Below are 19655 nucleotides of genomic sequence, written 5' to 3'. Positions count from 1 at the left end.
AAACACAGCCGCTGTGGTGGTTTGAGTAGGAATGACCCCATAGGCTTGTATCTTTGAATGCTCGGTCATTACAGAGTGGCACTACTAAGGAGGTGTGCCTTGTTGGATGATGTATGTCACTGGGGCAGGGCTCTGAGGTTCAGAAGCTCGAGCCAGGCCCAGTACCCCTCCCTTCTGCTGCCTGAGGACCCAGATGTGCAGCTCTGAGCTACTAGCCAGCACATGTCCTCCTGCAGTCCACTGTGGTTTTCGCCAGGGTTACAGCAGATTAAACCTCTGAGCCTGTAAGCAAGCCACAATTAAATGCTTTCCTTTATAAGAGCTGCCATGGTCAGGTGTCTCTTCATAGTATAGTACCACTAAGCTAACCACCATCTAGCCATCTGCAATCTCATTTGCTGAAGAGCTGATAGATATTGTAGAGGTTTGATTGTGATACCTCCCAAATTCTCGGGCATTTGAATACTTGTTCCCTACTTGGTGGTTCTATTTGGGTAAATTCAGGAGACGAGCCCTTGCTAGAGAAAGTAGGTCATTAGGGGCAGGCTCTGAGATTTCAGAAGCCACGTGTCACTTCTTGTGTACCCTCTCTGCTTCCTGCCAGCAGTTAGAAAGGTGAGTTCTCAGCTGTTGTCCAGCTGTCATGTCTGGCACCTGCTGTTCCTGCCTTCATGGATACTAAGCACCTGGAACCGTATGTCCAAAATAAACTCTTTCTTCTGTAAGTTACCTTGTTCATAGTGTTCTATCATAGCAAAAGAAGAGTAATTCAGAAGTCTGCAAAATGAGCCCCACTTTCCTTGAATACACAAAGATGTAACAATCCCACTCTAACCTGTTGCTATCTAGTGACATGAGATGCCCTTCAGTCAACAGGTACATCCCTCACCTGTGAGCCCTGTGGACTCCTTGCCTTTAAAGCTGCACTCCACTCTCAGGCCCACTTCATCCCACCCTCTCCTCTGAGGTCTCCTCCACTATCCTCCCTGCCCATTGGACCAAACGGCTTCTCTTAGCCTCCCATGCCACTGTCCTTTGTATGAGGGGCAGCAAGTTCACATTTCTCATCAATTCCTTGGCCAGACAGTTGGTTTCCTCACTTTGTAGTCCATTTGCATCTTATATTAAAGCAGAAATAGTAATGATTAGGGAAGCATGGAGGGAAAAAATTATGCTTCATCTGCTTTCAAAGGTCTGCTAGGTGTTTTGAATTTAAGCTGTGTACCAGTATAGCACATTTAGTTTTATTTGTCTTTAATCCAGTAGCTAAAAATAATCTGTAAATATACTAAAGTCCAGAAAAACCTCTGTTTCTCATTCTTTAACATCACATAACAATAATAAAACATTCAGACCTCGGTTACCTTCTGTCCCAGGAATTCATTCCCAAGTCGTCAAGCAGCAATCTGCAGAAATAAAAGGGTCCCCGGGGCTCCACAGGTGAGGGCTGCCCTTGGCTGGTGACCCTCACGGCAGAATCAGAGTTACACCTCTGAATATACTCCTCTTCCTGTGTGTTCTGGCGCAGGATGACCTCAATGATCTCCTTCTCTTGGTCACAGTTCATTCCACACGGGGGTGGGGAAGGCTCATTTAGATTTAGTTGTGAAGGTAAAAGGCATTCAGGACTTGTATGGCCAATGTTTTCAAGTAATTTGTCAAGCATATCATCTCCCTCCTCACTGTGAGACAAATCTTTCTGAGGTCCGCATGGGTGATGCCAACCAGAAATCTGAAATGAGGGATTCTTCCCACTGGGTGCCAAGCGGCCTTCTAGAGGTCCATATAAAACCCTGCCATCCCAAGAGTACTTCCCTGAGATGTCCCTCACAATGACTCTCACATCTGAGAGGGAGCCCCCTGAAGCCCCTCCAGCTGGTCCTTCTGCTGGGGTCTGAAGATAGGAGATGAGGGTGCTGTCATTAAATACAAAGAGCTGCAGGTTTGGGCTCCTGAATACCTCCGAGGACAGCTCAGCTCCTTCCACGTGGGCATTGTCATGGTTCTCACTGACCAAGCTGTGCAGCACAGCAGGGCCCCCACTCAGTGGATAGTGACCTAGGTGGTTCACTAGGTGAGCCATCACCATTCGTGCAGTGAGAGGGATCAGTTCCACACTTCTCCTCTTTTTCTCTGTGAACAGAAGGAAGAAAATGTGAGGAGATAGTGGGGATACCACAAAATTTCAGTCAAGAGTTTGAATGTTGGACTGTTACTTTTGTTTTGTTTGGGGAGACAAGGAGTCACTATGTAGCCTTGGCTGGCCTAGAATTTACTCTGCAGGCCAGGTTGGCTGGAGCTCATAGAGATCCACCTGCTCCTGCCTCTGCTGGGATTAAAGGTGTCACTATCACACCCAGCTAAATGTTTGATTTTTAAGTGTGAGATTGGTTTTTTCATGTCTCTTTTCTTTTTTGACACTAATTCTATTTGAATATAAGCAGATGGTTGAAATAGACTGCCAAAGAACCAACTTACATGAAGATGTTACTCAGAAACAGACTTTAAAAGTCTGTAGATACAGGACTCCCCCTCTCAGGGACTCAGATACAGCTCAGGGACTCAGATGACAATAAAAAGCCTACTTGGAGGGGTAGTTGTGACCAGAAAGTGGCTAGAGAACCCCTTCTTATGTGTGAAGGTAAACCTGATAAGACATTAATAAACCTTGGCACTACTTTAAAAGACTGGAAATAATGTTTAATAGTCATTGTGACAATTTATGTTTTGTTTTTAGGGCACATAAAATGTTTAAGAGAAGGTGCTCTTCCCCTTCCATCTGACCCTAGCTTATCAGGTCTCACCAGGACTGGCTGCAATGTCCTCCTCTGTGGCCTAGCGAGGCTGCTCCTCACACGGGGGGCTGGGGAGGTCAAAGAGCCAGCCATAGATTCATGCCAGAGACAGTCCCTGTTCCCCTTACTAGGGAAGCCACTTGGATACTGAGCTGCCATGGGCTACACCCAAGCAGGGGTTCTAGGTTATAGAGGGGCAAGGAGGAGATGAGGGAGGGTGGGTGGGATTGGGAGGGAATGAGGGAGGGGGCTACAGCTGGGATCCAAAGTAAATAAACTGTAATTAATATAAAAATAAAAAATTATAATAAAAATATTTAAGAGATTTTGTCATATTAATAAACCATAGACGAACTTCACAAAATTTGTACTTAATGATTTACTATCCAGGAGCAACTAATTTATAAAATTTTAGCTTAAATGTATACAAAGACTTGGACAACAACATGAGGTACCAGGGCTTTATATGAGGTAAAATGGAAAGACAGATACACCACACCTATAACTAGTAACTAAAATGAGTACTTCAGGCTGAGCTGAGAATAGCTGGGAAAACTTCAACCGGCAAAATTTATAAAAGCCTGATGCATCAATTTAATAACAAGTGAAAGTGAAATTTTAAAAATTTGTATGGAAAAAGGGTCTATATGTAAGTCAAGGTTTATAATTTGAGCTTAGAGCTTTAGGAAGTAATTGGATTTTAAAACCACAATGTGAAAAACCAAATATTAATTAGCACATAAAGCACTATAAATATATGAGTTCATGCTACATGCCTTTAGCTTTAGATATTACCCAACTGGCTTTCTTATAATATTGTTTTGTGCTATATAAAAAGCCTAGAAAAAAACCCCACAAATCTATGAAAAAGGGGAAATTCTAGGCGATGAGTGAGGTGAACAAGATCATCTTGAATTTTCTTGGATTTCTTATCTGTTTTTTCAATGTACATGGACTCTATATCCAATAGTAGAAAGCAAAATGTCACATACAAAGGTTCATTTTTTCTTTTTAAGAAACAAGAGGTCTGTTACAACTCTTCTAAACTTAAACGTGTTCCCACAGCAAATATTTAAGATTTCAATATAATTAAGAAAAATAATGCTCCGGCTAAGAAATGTTCCTGCCACAGACACACATGAAAGCAGCTGGGAGTTCACAGTTCATCCTCTGAACCACACCATCTTAATAACAGCGAGACAGGCATAAAACTAATGATAAAGGTACAAGCTGACAAAGAGCAAGACAGGGAGTCCAGTTGGGAAAGTGACTGTCCTCTCCTTTTGCTCACTAAGGGTGTGCTTTTGGTTTGTATTTTGTGAGTGCTAGAGTTCTAGAAAGGAAAAATGACTTGGAGTCCTATTCATCAGGCTGTAAGCCATACCACCATGACACTTCTAATAAAACTGCAAATGGGTCTGTCTGGTTCTGAAGTAAGAAAAAGAAGCATTTGTGAAACACTGTCCTCTCCTCCTGCCACATTTCAGCTAAGTCTACTTTCTCTGCATTCCCTGAAAACCAGAGATGATCTGGATTCTACTATTGACAACACCAGTTCAGGGTTTCAAAACCCAGAGAGAGAGAGAGAGAGAGAGAGAGAGAGAGAGAGAGAGAGAGAGAGAAAGAGAGGAGAGACTGATTACAAGTATCTTTCTCTCTCTCTCTCTCTAAATTTCTAGAGAAAATACAAAGCTAGAATATCTGGCTATCCTTTCCCTCTCACCTCCTGAAGCTCCTCTCCTCCTTTCTGCTTTAAGTAGTTACTAACAGTAAACAACCATATGAGCACATGCACTCACACATGGCCTGACTGGGCCTCTTGCTTGTAACTTATTAAAAAGCAGTAATTATATCAATTATATATAACGGCCCAAATAAGTCATTAAAATGGGGTAAATCTTATTTTAGGGTGCACTGTACACCCTGCACCTATCCCAGCCTGCTGTGTCTCTCCCCACTCCACCAAAGGCCCATGAGACAGGTCTGCCACAGGGTGTAATGCTTCCTTCCTGAGGGGCCCCTGGTCTGGACCCTCCAAGAGCAGATCCCCACCTGCTGCGTCTAGCTTAAGTTCTTCCCTAAGGAAGGCCTGAAGATGCTACCAACCTGCCTAGATGTAAAGCTTCTTGGGGATGGAAACTGAGCCCTTTTTGTGTGTTCCACGGGTGTGAGATGAACAGGTTTTCATGAACACAAAACCCCATGAAATTTAAGATGGGGGCAAAAAGAGAGGAGGAAAAAGAATAGGAAAACGGAGGGAGAAACAGGGAAGGCAGTTCACCATCAGAGAACTCATAAACTGGGACCTCAACAAGTGGATTCAAAACACACCCAAACACAAGCACGGACAAGACTACAGTCTTAGCTCTTCCTGCCCATAACACTGTGTCTCTGCAGCCACACTCACCCTCTTCCACAGTCAGCAGGTTCCCCAGGTCTGCTGATGAATGATACTGGATGGGCTCGGAGCTCCTCACATTTGCCAGAGGCAGGAAGGGGTCATAATCCGTGGACGACAAGTCCGCTAAGGTCAGAGTGTAGTGACTCTGCTGCGTGTATGTGCTTGAGCCACAGACACAGCAGTGAAGAACCTGAGGAGAGCAGATAGGAATGGCATGCTGCATCGCACCCTTCCTGAGCCCGCACCAACTGTCCAGCTCCCACAGTACTCAAGAGACAGGAGGACTCCTTCCTAGGAACATGTCAGAATATGGGCTTCTTTCCATTCTTAAGTTTTTTGTTTTTAACGGAAAACATGGGGAAAAGGTGCCTGTTTCTGTTCTTGTTGCACACACCTCAGCCTTTCATCCTCCAAAGGCAACAAGGACAAAGGAGCCAGCCCAGGTGATGAAAGAAGGCTGTGGGAAAGCCCTCATGGTAGATGGAAGGGTGGCTACAACCTGAGTTTAAATCAGTACAACACATGAGTCCATAAATTATTAGAAATGATTTACTACAACTTTGAAAGTATAATTAAAAGTAAAGTAAATACAGATTTCAAAGTCTCTTACTTCTCACCAAGGGAGATTTTTTAACTCATAACCCTAAGGATTTTTTCCTGTGTGTGCTTTTACTTTTATTTTGGTTCTGACTGTGAGTCAGGGTCTTATTACACCGCCTAGGCTGCCTTGAGCTCAAGGCAGTCCTTTTGCCCCCATGACCCAAACACTGGGATTACAATCATGCACAGCCACAGCTGCCTCCTGGGGTGTATTTAAGGCAAAGAGATTACTGCAAGCATTAAGGTGGTTTTTTTCATACTATGATAAACAAGATCTTTGTGAAGCTGATGCTGCAGACCCTCCTATATTATAAACAGTCCATTTTGAAATGAAGTAGACAGATCATGTGCCATGAAGACTGGGAACATTCTGACCAAATGGCAATTGTTTAAAGGTGACAGTCATGTGAATGTATGTATCTTCGCCTTGGTGACTACTGATTCTCTACAACTGTTTCTGTTTTGCTTACTCATTAATTACTCATCTCTTTCCAAATGCATAACCTGTGGAAACAGGTCATTTTCAGAAAGCACAAATACATAAATGCACAACACTTTGGTAATTTTTAATCTGTAAGTCCATGGTCTGTGTCCAAAGCTTAGAGGAGACTCACCCTGTAGATATAATCCAACAAGGGAGCCCGGGATGGATGCAGCTCCTCCAGGACTGCGGTGGACACAGGGTGGAGAAGGGCACTCACAGGCAGCGCCATGCACCAGTCCAAGAGGCAGAGGAGCAAGGACACAATAAACTAGAAGAAGAAACATATCCAGAATTTACACTATGGCCCTTAGGGCCTCCTGCATGTAAAAATAAACAGAACTGTCCCTCTATATACTCAATATTTAATGATCACACAAATGCAAGGGGAATAAGTAAGCAAAAAAGAGCTTACATGGGAGAAATGTTAAAGCCAACATTAAAAATATGACATTTATAACATCTGTAATATTAGTTACCATTCTGGGAAAAGCAACCTAACATGTCACTTACCTTTTTATCTGTTTCCACTGAGGAGTACTCTGCACTTGGTAAAAGGAATGCAATTGTGGCCACAAGTATCTGCATGAAAGATAAAACCCAGTCAAGCAGAGAATAATTACAGTTTAGAAGCCATATGTTAAGAATCCCAAGATGGCCTTGCAGCTAAACACAGCTCGGTGACTACTCACTGGACGATGATCCTGCACGGAGGGCTACTTGTAGGAGATTTGAAAATTACCATTATGCAATGGTTTCTATTTCTTTTATGGGGCACTGAGACTTCAAGGCTAGGATAGTTCTCCCTATAGTCACGTAATTTCTACTATTAGTCCCACATTTCTAGTAAAGTGAAAAAAAGTTTTCAAAAATAATTATGGAAAGGTTCCCATTTGCAGTCTTGTAAGTCAGCACAGGTCCCCACCTCCTGTTCTGACATCACAGCACGCTGCTCATTCCCACAGGTGTCCTGTCTAGATAATAGCAAGGTGACACTAAGCCCAACTTTACATTCTACAGCAGAGTAAAAGGCCACTTGAGGTCAAAAACCTCTTATGACTCTTGATGTGACTCCAAGATGACAAAGTGGTCTCAACCAGTGAAGTCCGTCTAGGGTTGGAAGGAAATGAATCTGCATCACTTCTTTTCTCTCCCAGCAATCCTTTATGGGGACAAACCAAATTTCTTCAGTCTCCACTGGATGGGCAAAAACAGGGCTTGCTTGAAGAAGTAGTTGTAAAAAGTGCCAGGCACTGCTGTGCTGTATCATAGGCACCTGTGAGTTAGTCCCTGCCTGGCTCTGAGCAAAGACTCCTGGGTTGTAGCCGACCTCCAAGAAACTGTGGCTGAGATGACACTTCCTGTTCCTCCTGCCCATTCTCCCAGCCACCACCCCCTCAGAGATTAATCCTGCACTGATCTCATTACTTTGAGTAACCATGCCACAGCAGCAAGCGTGGCCCAGGGCTTTAGCCTGGGAACAACTCCTGCTTTACACAACAGTCAGACCCCGCCCCGCAAAGAAGGCATTAAACCAGCTGCCTACTCCTTGTTGGCACCATCCAAATTACTCTCAATGAATAAAGCCCAACCTACAAAAGGTCTCTTTGTTGTGGTTGTGTCTGCCTTTCAAACTCTCCAAGCATCAGCCTCTGCCCTGGAACACTGCAGGCTTCTTTGCATAGTGACTAGAATCGCAGCTGAGAAGAGCCAGCCAATACTGCCTGAAAGCAGGGCTCACATGGCAGTTTAATAGTTGTTTCTCTAACAATTATTTGAGTATCTATAGTTAATTAGCCATCAAATACATTATTAAGAAGGTGATATGGACACTTTAGCATTATAGCTAAAGGACTTACTTCTGCCATTTTTCGAGGAAGAGCAGTTTCAAACCTCTGAAGATTTTCCCAGTAGGAAACCAACATCTGAAGAACATCACAGGCTACCTGAGCCACAATCTTGTTAGGAAACTACAAAAGGAACCAAAACCCCAAGTCAACAGAGCAACTCAGCAAGTGTACATTCTGGAGGAAGAACAGGCCATTTGCTCTTCCCAGCCCTAAAAACACATCTTATATGCAATTGATGAAAACTATGTCCAATAAACATTGTTTGTACATGACCACTCCGTTCCGTTTTGTTGCCCGCTTGGACTCATCCACATTAATTTATATATTCTGTACAAGAGGTGGTTATTATTTGCCTAGAAATTAAAGCCCAAATTTCAAATGCTGTATTAAGCTCACATAAATCGTACTATCGACAACCTGAGGATATTAGAGTATATGGTTACGTGTTCTCTGTGAGCTGAACCTTCAGCATAAATGTAACCAATTCTGTCACTGATAAATTGTCATTAACAGTTCTGTAAGAAAGATGCTTTCTTCGGAAAAACAGAATTAATCAAATGACTTTCTACCCAAGGAAATAAAAACAGCACACAAGTAACATACTAAGAAATGTGTAAGGAGCTGGAGAGACGGCTCAGAGGTTAAGAGAACTGGTTGCTCTTCCAGAGATCCTGAATTCAATTCCCAGCAACCACATGGTGGCCCACAACCATCTAGAATGAGATCTAGTGCCCTCTTCCGGCCTTCAGGTGTACATGCAGACAGAACATTGTACTCATAATAAAGAAATAAATCTTTAAAAAAAAAAAAAAAGAAATGTGTAAAATCAGAACTTAAAGATATAATCTATGGACCCGGGTATGTTCAATAATTCTGGGTGTGTCTTCTAAAGCTGTCTGTGCTAGCTTGAAAGAGAATGGCTCCCATTGGCTAGTATATACTTCAGTCAAAAAAACTGGAAGGGCAGATCTTTGACATCAGACATAGAGATATAAGATTTGCAATCTTTCTTGCTGAGTTTTGGTATTCCATTATTTCCTCACTATGCCTTGATTCCTACCTTTTGAAATAGTAAACGTATACTGTGTTATTGTATGTTGGAATGACATTTGCTTTTATAATTTACAAGGGGTTATAGTTAAGAGATTGCCTTGAGTCTCAGAAGGGACTTTGAACTTTTAAACTGTATTGAGACTGTGATAGACTCAGATGACTTTTGAAGTTGGACCGAATGTAGACTGCATTATGATACGGCCACAAGCCTATGCGAACCAGGAAGTGGAATGTGGTAGTTTGAATGAGAATGGCATCCAAAAGATTTTCTGTTTAAAAACTTGGTCCCAAGTAGTTACAACTATTTGGGAAGGTATGTCACTTTGGGTGAGCTCAGATTTCCATCTACCTCTTGACTGCTGTCTCAGAATGTGATAGCACAGCTACTGCTCCAGCACCGTGCTGCCTGCTTGCTGTAGGGCTTCCTGCCATGACAGACATGAACTCTAACCCTCTGGAACTGTAAGCTCCAATAAACTCTTTATCCGAATAGCTGCTTTCAGCATAGTTTCTCTTTACAGAATTTTCTTTTGAGGTAGATGTCAAAGAGGTAATATGTGCAAAGCCTTCAACATCTTGCTAAGTATACATGAATGGGACAAGGACCTGTGCTTCCTGTCTTGGCCAGAACCTAGAGGCTACAATACTCTCTGTGCCTCATTATTGACAGTCAATGGCCCTGTGTTGCTTAATCTATATCACATGAACACTCAGGGGCTCTTCACAGCCCTCCTCCCTCATCTAGACTCCAGATGACCTGAATGTCCCTGGCCTCTTCATACCCCTCAAACACCCTGGGTGTTTCTGTCCTTTGCACTTGTTCCTGGCTTTGCTTCAGATTTTTTAGTTCTCAGGTCTACTGTGCCTGGCACTGCTATATTGCTCAGATCCTCACACAAGATTTTACTGTCTCCATGAAGTAGTCCACACCTTCAGTTTTATTCCATCCTGTTTCATTTCCTCTACAGCAGTACTATAAGAAACTGTAATACATTTTCCTATTTTCTTAAATTGTTACCACTATTGGTAGGGCCAGCAGTGGGATATGCATGTCCTATTCTAGGGGAAGATGAAGCACTGAGGAAGTAGAAGAACGAATGGATGCTAGTAAGGCTCTTACCAGGCTAGAAACGACAATGGGAAAAGAACAAGGGCTGTGGGAGACAAGAAAAGGGGCTTAGGACAGAATAGGGAAACATGGAGCAGTCAGAGACAAAGTAGTAGGATGGAGGGCTGAGCTGATCCTAGAAGGATGCAGATGGAGAGCTGAGCTTCCCTCTATGTGAGCATCAGTATGTGTGTGCAGAGGAGGCACAGGCTCTGAGGCAGGCAGTGAAGGATCTTGAGACAGGGACTGCTAGGGTAGCAGTATCCATACAAGTGAGTGATGTGGAGGATGGCAGAGATAAAAGAAACTACTCACTCACACAGCTATCACACAACCATGGAAGACTGACAACATGCCAACGCTGAATTAAAGGCAAAGAGCTGAAGGCACAAGCTGAGTACAATAGGTGAGTATAGCTTGTATTTCCTAGAAACTGGAGTTGCTATGGAGCAGGCTGGTGTCTGTCTTGCATTATCTGCCAAGTACTCTAGCCTGTGGGTCGGATTGGTCAGATCTATGCACAAACTGTAACAACCTGGCACTGTGATGAACACTCTGATAGGAAAAAGGCACAAGTGTTTTTTTTTTTTTTTTTTTTTTTTTCCTGGTGCCTTTGTTTTCCTTCATAAATACAGAAAATCTGCAGGCATTTTGAGAATTCATACAAAGAAGAAAATCTGTCCTTCTGTGATTCTGCACCTCTGTTATTTAAACTCTCTGGAATAAACGATCTCTTTATTTATCTAACGTGTATGGGTGCTATGTTTGCATGGATGGCTGCACCAGGTGCATGCCTGGTGTCCTGGCAGTTCAGAATGAGACACAAAATCCCCAACGACCAGAGTTACATCGTTTTGAACTGTGGGTGCTGAGAACTGAACCTATGTCCTCTAGAAGAGCAGCCAGTTCTCTTAACCACAGAGTCACCCCTCCAACCCCAAGCTGCCATCAATTTCTAGCTCTGTTCCATACTATATAGGAAGTTCTACATTTCTAAGACACCATCAAATTACTAAGTGTTCTTAGGTAAAGGATAAAGCTAGAAAACTAACTTAAATTAAATGTGTATGTTTAGATTTCAGAAAAGAAAGAAAAAACTGAAAAATACCCTAGAATTGAGAAAAATGGGCTATTTTCAAGGTAAATTGAGATCCACACACATCAACAACTTATATCCAGTAGTTTTTCTTCTGTGGTTTGGAAGTCAGTGTCCTGAACACTGAAACTGTACGAAGCCCCAGGTATGAGGACGAAGGATCCTGGTTGGACCTGTCAAGAGTCTCAGTCAATCCATTCTCCTCATCTGTTACATCTGAGGTAGCAGTGTCACTTCACCTCCTGAGATAGTTCCCAGGATTAAATATGATAGCAAGGGCCAGGCCAGAGGGAACTGTGCCACGTGGCATCACTGTTGACACATTCTTATATTCTTCATTAAGGGATCAGTAGCAGGTACTTGCCCAGATTCTAGGACATAACCTAGGTGTTATACAGAAGAAAAGGGGGATGAGGTGATGGGGGTTAGAGGACACACATAGGGAACAAGAGGTGTTGAGTTTGGTCAGGCAGGGGCCAGACCACAGTTTTCCATTCCAAGGATGAAGAACAATGTGGGTTGATCATCCCATGGGCCAAAGATGACAATGCACAAAGGGCAAACAGGGCTGCCATTGGTCTAATGACAATTTCCCAGCACCTGCTGTACCCACTGTTACTATCATAGCTGCAAGAAAGAAAAGAAAGAAGGGCCTAGTATTAGACAGATGGTTTAGAGTTTCAGTTTAGATTCAGCAGTCCCACAGCATAAAAAGCTCCTGAGATCTGCATATTACTCTTCTCCTTCTCTAGTAAAGTGGGAACACTTCCTTTGCCACTGACAACTGGCAAGCCCTGGACACAGTACCTGGCTGAGTCACCACTGGTTCTGCAAATTTGATAGTAACAGTGTTAATGATGTCTACTGTTTCTGCGCAGGGACCAAGAAGGCAGGATGCAGGCTCTGCTTTCGGAGGCAGCCTACCTATATGAGTGGAAGTTCAGTTCTGTCTTGTATGCCTCACATATCCACAATCAATTCCAGATCTACCACTCATGCCTATATTGCCCTGGACTTGTGACTGATTTCTCTGGGACTTGATTTCCTCTGGTATAAAACAGGGATTCTGGTGCTCACCTTGCAGAGCTATACAGACATTCTAAAAAGTATCTAGAGATTACCAGTATTCTAGTTTCATGTGATGCTCAATAAGCAGCGCATCCCTGAATAACAAAGCAAAGAGAGAAGATGCTCCAAATGCCTCAAGTTCAGGCAGCAGGTGAACACTCAGGCTCCTAAGAGGAAGCTGCAGCTTCCTACCCACTCATGCCAGAGAGGTCACTGTCTTACATCCTGCGATGTCCGTCACTAGACAAGCCGTAACTGACTTTGGCCTGGTCCACAAACACTCAAGACTATAAGGGGCCTGAGAACAACTGTCAACAGGGAGGCACCCTTGCAGAATATCACCATAGCACTCAGAACGGGACCTTTTAACCACCCTCTCTCTATTATGAAGAGAGATGCAAAAATGGGCTAAAACTGGTAAAAATCCTAAGAGAGAATTTAATGTCACAAAAGCACTGAAAAACAGAATACCTTCAATGTTACACCTATCACGTTGATGGCGTCTTTCACCTGAGGGTGGCTGGCACACTGTGCCAGCTCTTCACAGATCCAGACCCCGAGGGAGCAAATGGCAATGCATCTTTCAAAAGAGAAGCAAAGGGGGGAAAACGCTCATGAGACATAGAATATAGGATAAACACACTAAAATCTGTACACCTAAAGAAACTAATCAAGAAGAAGGACTCTGGGTAAGAAATTTAATATATTTTAAAGTGACAAAATGCTTTTAAATCTATTCATTCAAAGGAACAGCAATTACAGCTATACTAACAGAATATTTTTCCGTGAGAGAAAAGATGAATAACTTCCAGTGGGCCAGTTTTCAGGATAAACAAAATCACCAATTTTACTTAAATATTTCATGAAACAAGTGGCATATTTTTTGTTAATGACTACAATCCATGTCACCATTTTTGTTGACTCTAAATGTTATTACATTTTATTGTTAAGATAATTTTGAAAAGGAACAAAAAGCATGGATTTTAGACTATTGAAAGTTGGATTTGTAATTGTTTTTCTTATAAAGTATATAGTACATACTTCAAATGTAAGACGAACACTATACCTGATTTTAAAGTAACTTTCAAAATAAATATATTTTCATTGTTATTTCTTCTAAACTCCATGCTAATATAAACTATTCTTCAAAGAAATTGCGACTTTCTATAAATAAAACAAGTCGGGGAAAGGAATTATAAAGATTATTTGATAAGCATGAGAAAATTTAAAAAAAAAAAAAATCAAAGGTATTCCACAAGACCTCAGGCTGAAAATCTGAGTAGATAACACTTTTGTTCTTTGAGGTGAAATTTGAGAGGGCATCAGACTTAATAGGACAGGGGATGTGAGAAGGCACTAGATTCAGTCATGGCTGTGTGACATTTGGACGTTAAGCCATCCACCTTGAGGTATCAAGTGTGTGGTTTGACAGCTAAACCTGGCTATACAAGAGAGTCATTAAAAAGGCAAGTAAATTATTTGGGAATGACTAACAAGTATTTACAAACTGGCTAGAATGTATGAGTGTAGGCCTAGACCCAGCCGCTGGGTCACTTTCACATGCAGAGTCAAACAGAGACGGGAGCAAGCATGAGGGGCAGGAAGGGAAGACTGTCAGAAGACAGGGGCATGGTGTTTTGAAAAGGGAAAGACAGACTGTTAAAAATCCTATTAAAATTTCTAGAATGGAAACCCAGGACAATGAAACTGACTGTGGAAAAGAAAAATTAAAAGCCAATAAAGAAAGCATAGAAAAAGAGCCAGAAAACAAAGGTAATAAATGGGAGGAATGCTTAGGAATGAAATTAAAAACAAAAATTAAATAAGATAAAGAACACATGCAAAAGATAACCGGTAAAAACAAATACAAATGAACTAAAGTTTCAGTTAAAAGATGAAGATCATATAACTTTTACAATCATAAAATCCAGGTTCATACAGCTTTTTGCAAAGGCATCGTAAAGAGAATACAGAAAAGGTATTTTTTAAAAGGTTAAAAGCATTATATAGTATAAAATCAGGAGCAGATAAAGTGATCTCTAAAAATAAAACAAATTATTAATAAAAACAAAGAGGGTCATACAGATATAAATACATTTGGTTCACTATAGAGATAGACAGTTCCAAATGCCTATACAACTAATAACACAGCCTTTGACAGAAATACCAGAAAACAGATTAAGTTACAACAGTGGGAAGCCTTTAACATATATCTCAGTAAATGATCAAATTAACAATAAAAACCCAGAAGGAATGCAGATTATGCCTAAAAAAGTATACCTAATAATTAAAGAACAGTATGCACATTCCCTTCTTTCTCTTTTTAAATGGAATATTTTTCATTGTTACTTAATGTTTCGGGGTGTTTTGCATGTATATCTGGTATATCTGTAGTGTACAAGGAGGCCAGAAAAGAGCATTGGATCACCTCGGATTGGAGCTACAGATGATTGTGAGCCATTATGTGAGCACTGGGGTCCAAACTGGAGTCCTTTGCAAGAACACCAAGTGCTCTTAATGACTGAGCCATCTCTCTAGCCCTTACGTACATTATTTTCAAGCATATGTGGGACATCTGCTAAAAGTGACGATAGATGGGGGCATAAAGTAAATATTAACGACTTTAAATACAGTCATCACACATAGATTTCGGTCTACACTGTAATCATGTGAGACAAAAGTAGTAATAAAAAGATAGAAATAGAGGGTGGAGATGGGTCAGCAGTTAAGAGCACTTGTTGCTCTTGTGAAGAACCAGGGTTCAGTTTCCAGCACCAACATGGTAGCTCACATCCATGCAAAACACTAATTCATATAAAATAAAAGAGATAAGTCTGAAAAATTTTAAAAGATAGAATTAACCATATATTTGGAAATTAATAAAAAAACACATGATCCCATGAAGGAATCATAATGAAAATTAGAAAAAATATAATTGAAAAATATTGACTATTAAAACCTGAAAGTTTGGAAAAGGTAGCCCTTAATGATAAACTGTTTACAAAACTCATAAATGTTAAAGGAAAAAGGTTAAAAATACACCAAGCATACATCTTTTAAAAGCAACAAAAGAATAATATTACAAGCCTAGGAGTGCAAGAGCCCAAAGCTGGAAATAAAAACAAACGTAAGCAAAGACAAAAACTTACTGTTTGAAAAAACTAGTAACAGTGGCAAATGTAACAAGACTAGCCATACAACCAGAGACTACACGAAATAATTAACAGCAAAGACGAAATGGACAAATTCTTGGACCCTTTTACTAGTAAACTCTACTACTGTACAAGGACACGAATCCTACTGCTGCAAAAGAGACTCTGAGACTCTCTGATCTGACATCCAAACAGGGTGAAGGCATGATGGGGATGGAAAAGTACAGGCTGTGGGTGTAATATAACTTCCTGCACCAGAATCTATAAATCAAGGTGGGTATATCTCATACTCAAGTTTAGTTCAATGTTAACAAACTGGTAATGTACATAGCTTCTGAAAATGGCAGACTAGGAAAACTGGGTTAATCTATCTACTGAAGATAAGTTCAAAAAATACAAAAAAAATTAATAAGCTTTAAAATCACAAGAGTTCACAAGACAGTAAAGAATTATGGGCCTCCATCTTCCCATGCGCCAAAGGGCCAGGACATGTGCTAATTGCTTTGAGACACTCAGAGGCTGAAGTGGCTTCACGAGGTTGGAAGCTGAGTTTGGGAGATGGAAGTTCTCTTTATCAGCAGTCCCAGCTCTGGCCTTCACCTTGAGGGGAGAGGCGGGGACTTCTTTCCATAGCTGGCCTATCTTGGTCACAGATTGTAGCAGTCCTAGACGCTTGGCAGAAACACCCAAATGTTTCCACACATTGCCAAATGTCTCCTGAGTCACAAATCACCTTCAGTTCACAATCTCTGCCTGAAACATACAGGTTTCACAAACCGTTGCTTTACCCTCCGCCCTACTAAAGACATCAATTATTTCTAATTTGCATTATCTTGTGTAGAAGGCTATGCGCTCCATATAACACTCTGCCTTTCCCCTTCCCTAGTAAGATGACATCTTAAGTAGCTAAGCACAGCGTATGCTCACTATGCTTGTCAGTGCCTGTGAGAGAAATGCACAGGAGTGTTAAAAACAGTAACTGTTCATACATAAATGTGCATCTTAAAACTCTAACAGATTACCTCTTAGTCATCATTTACCTTGCACATTCATTTGGTTCCTCGGTAGCATTCTTCAGTAAAATATTTATGAGGTAATGCTAAAAACACAAAATTCAGTAAATGAAAATTTGATGTCACTGTTGGTTTCCCGCATGTGCTGACCATGTCACAGGCACCCTGGAGCTAGCAAAAGGCCAGGGAGTTCGGGCAGCCCTTCCTTCAGGGAGACGTTGGCTCACCTCAGCAAGTGCCTCCCTGGGTAACTGAGCCAACCTGCAGTACAGCATTTCTAGGGATCCAGTGGAAATCAAGCAAAGCATCTGAGACTTCCAGATAGGAAAATCTCCATTTTATTTTGATTGGATTAGACACTGTACATTGAATTACAGATTATAATCAGGTATTACAGATTTGATTGACTAATGCTGGGATTTTTTTTGTTTGCTTCAAAAGCCAGCTGAGGACAGAACAAAAAATGCTTATTTTTATTCCCCAAGAAATAATTTGGAATTTCAGGTTATTAGTAGCATTTAATCAGGCCAGCAATGGGATTGAATATTTAGCTTACTGGAATTATTCCTTATAAATTCATTTGCTACACTAATGCAGCATAACTAAGCTAACAGAATTATTACAAATGATGATTCATTACATAATTATGATCCCTAGGAACGATAAACAGACCTAATTAAAAAAAAAAAACACCAGAGGAACAGAGCTATTAGGTCTAACTGCAATGTGCTATGAATGTGATACATTCACATTCACAGACCGTACAACGCACTTCTGAAAACAGCTACTGAAGCTTTCAAAGGACTGCAAATGTCAGGGGAGTGGATCAGTGCGTAGGATGGAAGACACAGTGCTGTGGCTCCAGCAGTAGATGCTAAACTTGAGATTCAGTTATGTACCTTGACGTCTTCGGTTCCTGTGATGACCTCACTCACTTCCGGCACTGACTGCAGCAGGGGGATCTCCTGGTAGGTATTTGGGAAGCAGACGAGGGAACCAAGGAGAGTGAGAGCTTCCAACCGGGGTGCCTGCACATGAGGGAAACACCAAGTTTCTTTACATAGGCTGGAAGCTTCTTGAAGAACACATTTTACTCTGTTCTGGTTTTGAGAAGGAAGCTAACATTTTTCCTTCTGGGTATGAAGTACCAAACTACTTCTGGTTATTTTCCTGGTTAGGCAAGATAAGTCTGATAGATGAAAATGCAAATTCCAGGAAAATAAAAAATCTCCATGTTTGATGCAAGTAAGTGCTATAAAAACCAGTCTACAGATTTATTCAGAGTCAGAACAGCAAAGGGCTCTGTCACGGTTGCTTTAAATCATTTGGTGTTCATGATTTTGACAGAACAAAGTAAATGAGAACGGCCTAACATTACTTTTCAAGCAAAAAGCAAGGGTATTCATAAGGAGGGGAGTTGGAGGTAGTCATCCACAGGGAGACAGGCAAAGAATAGTGCCAGCTGGGAATGGAGCCATGGCATCAGGAGTAAAGTCAGTATGCAATGCTTTGTGCACTGAAGGTTTGGAGTGACTACTGTGAACTACTAACGATGGCCTAAGTCAGACATGGTGAGAACTTTGCCTGATGACTTCCATGGTACACACCCAGCGGATACCACCAGTCTCAGTCTCATCTGACTTCAGAGGCATGTGACACAGTTCAAGGCTCCCTTGCAGTATGAGCACTTACATCACGTGGCTTCTGGGACACTTTCCAAAGAGCCCTGAGAGCTGCGCTTGCTAGAACTGCCCATTTCTTTATGACCCAACATTTGGGGTGTTGTCTGTGGTTCTTGCCCTCTCCACTCACTGATCCATACTAAGTCCAAGAGTGACCTAGACTTAGGGCTCGCCAGGATATGAGTACACCAATGTTTTTGTTCTGCTGCTGATGGATATTTGGACTGGTTCTAGCTTTGGCTATTAAATATGGCTGTGGTGTGGAAGCTTCCACCACAGATTTCTTTGGTGCATGCATGTCTTTCTCTAGTTGCCTGAGCAAGCAGGGATGCTTCACATTCATAATTAACTGGGATATCTGAAAACTGGCTGGGCAGGTGTGCTTAAGCCATGCACCTGTCACCAGGTGCACAGCTTCAAACCTCACATTTATACAAGAGTGTAATTCAAAGAATCATTCTCTCCTTTATATAAATGTTAAATTCATATTCTCTCCATTTAAAACACCATTTTGGAAAGCTATTTTTTTTTATTTAGCATTACTGAGGTATAAAATTACTGATAGAAAAAATTATATACACTTAAGCATTTCTCAACCTATGGGTTGTGACCCCCAGAGGGGTTTTATATCAGATATCCTACAGATTGGATATATACAATATGATACAGATCAGTAGCAAAATTACAGTTATGAAGTAGCAACAAAATAATTGAACAGTTTGGGGTCACCACAACATGAGGAACTGTATTAAAGGGTCATATCATTAGAAAGTTGAGAAGTTGATTTAAGGGGTATAACACATATATGTATGTGTATGTATATGGTTAAAAGCATATACTGTAAAATGAAAGCTACAAATAAGCTTAATTAACCCATCTATGATCCCAGACAGCTGTCCTCTTTCATGGAGGAACATTCTCTTGATAATTTCAACTTTACAATAAAATTCAATAAAATATTTCGAAACATGACCATATTGTACAGTACAGGAAGTCTCAAGAAAACTTATCAAAACTCTCTACACTTTGACCAACATACCCATTTACAGCCCATTCCAGCCCTTAGCAAACACCAGACTACGCTTTGCTTCTGTTCATTTGACTTTTAATATTTCACATGTCACAGACATGGTGCAGGCCCATGTCTGGCTTATTTTACAGGAAAATGGCTTCTGGAATCACTCATGTTGTCAAAGATGACAAGATTCTTCGTTTTTAACGATGAAGAATATTCTACTGTATGCATCCCATTTGTTCATACACACGTACACACACTGTGAGTTGTTACTATAACTTGTTAACTGGGAATAATGCTGCAGTGAGCATGAGGGGCAGTTTTTCCTTTAACATGCTGAT

General features: G+C 41.3%; 1 protein-coding gene across 4 annotated transcripts in view; it reads right to left on the bottom strand.

Annotated features, from left to right (window-relative positions):
* Ralgapa2 (Ral GTPase activating protein catalytic subunit alpha 2) overlaps nt 1-19655 on the bottom strand; it is a 259063-nt gene that overhangs the window by 93669 nt on the left and 145739 nt on the right. For 3 of the 4 annotated variants that reach the window (XM_055602595.1, XM_055602597.1, XM_055602599.1), the window contains exons 25-32: nt 17517-17645; nt 16645-16703; nt 12924-13032; nt 8137-8247; nt 6791-6859; nt 6411-6548; nt 5203-5386; nt 1365-2133 (exon numbers count right to left, since the gene is read on the bottom strand). In XM_055602595.1, the coding sequence (XP_055458570.1) occupies nt 1365-2133; nt 5203-5386; nt 6411-6548; nt 6791-6859; nt 8137-8247; nt 12924-13032; nt 16645-16703; nt 17517-17645 (1568 nt within the window). The remainder of the gene's footprint in view (nt 1-1364; nt 2134-5202; nt 5387-6410; nt 6549-6790; nt 6860-8136; nt 8248-12923; nt 13033-16644; nt 16704-17516; nt 17646-19655) is intronic. The other variant, XM_055602598.1, reaches the window with a different exon arrangement.

Source organism: Psammomys obesus, unplaced genomic scaffold (genome assembly GCF_907164565.1).
Source record: "Psammomys obesus unplaced genomic scaffold, mPsaObe1.curated_primary_1811, whole genome shotgun sequence".
Classification (NCBI taxonomy): Eukaryota; Metazoa; Chordata; class Mammalia; order Rodentia; family Muridae; genus Psammomys; species Psammomys obesus.
This window is presented reverse-complemented; position numbering and strand designations above follow the sequence as displayed.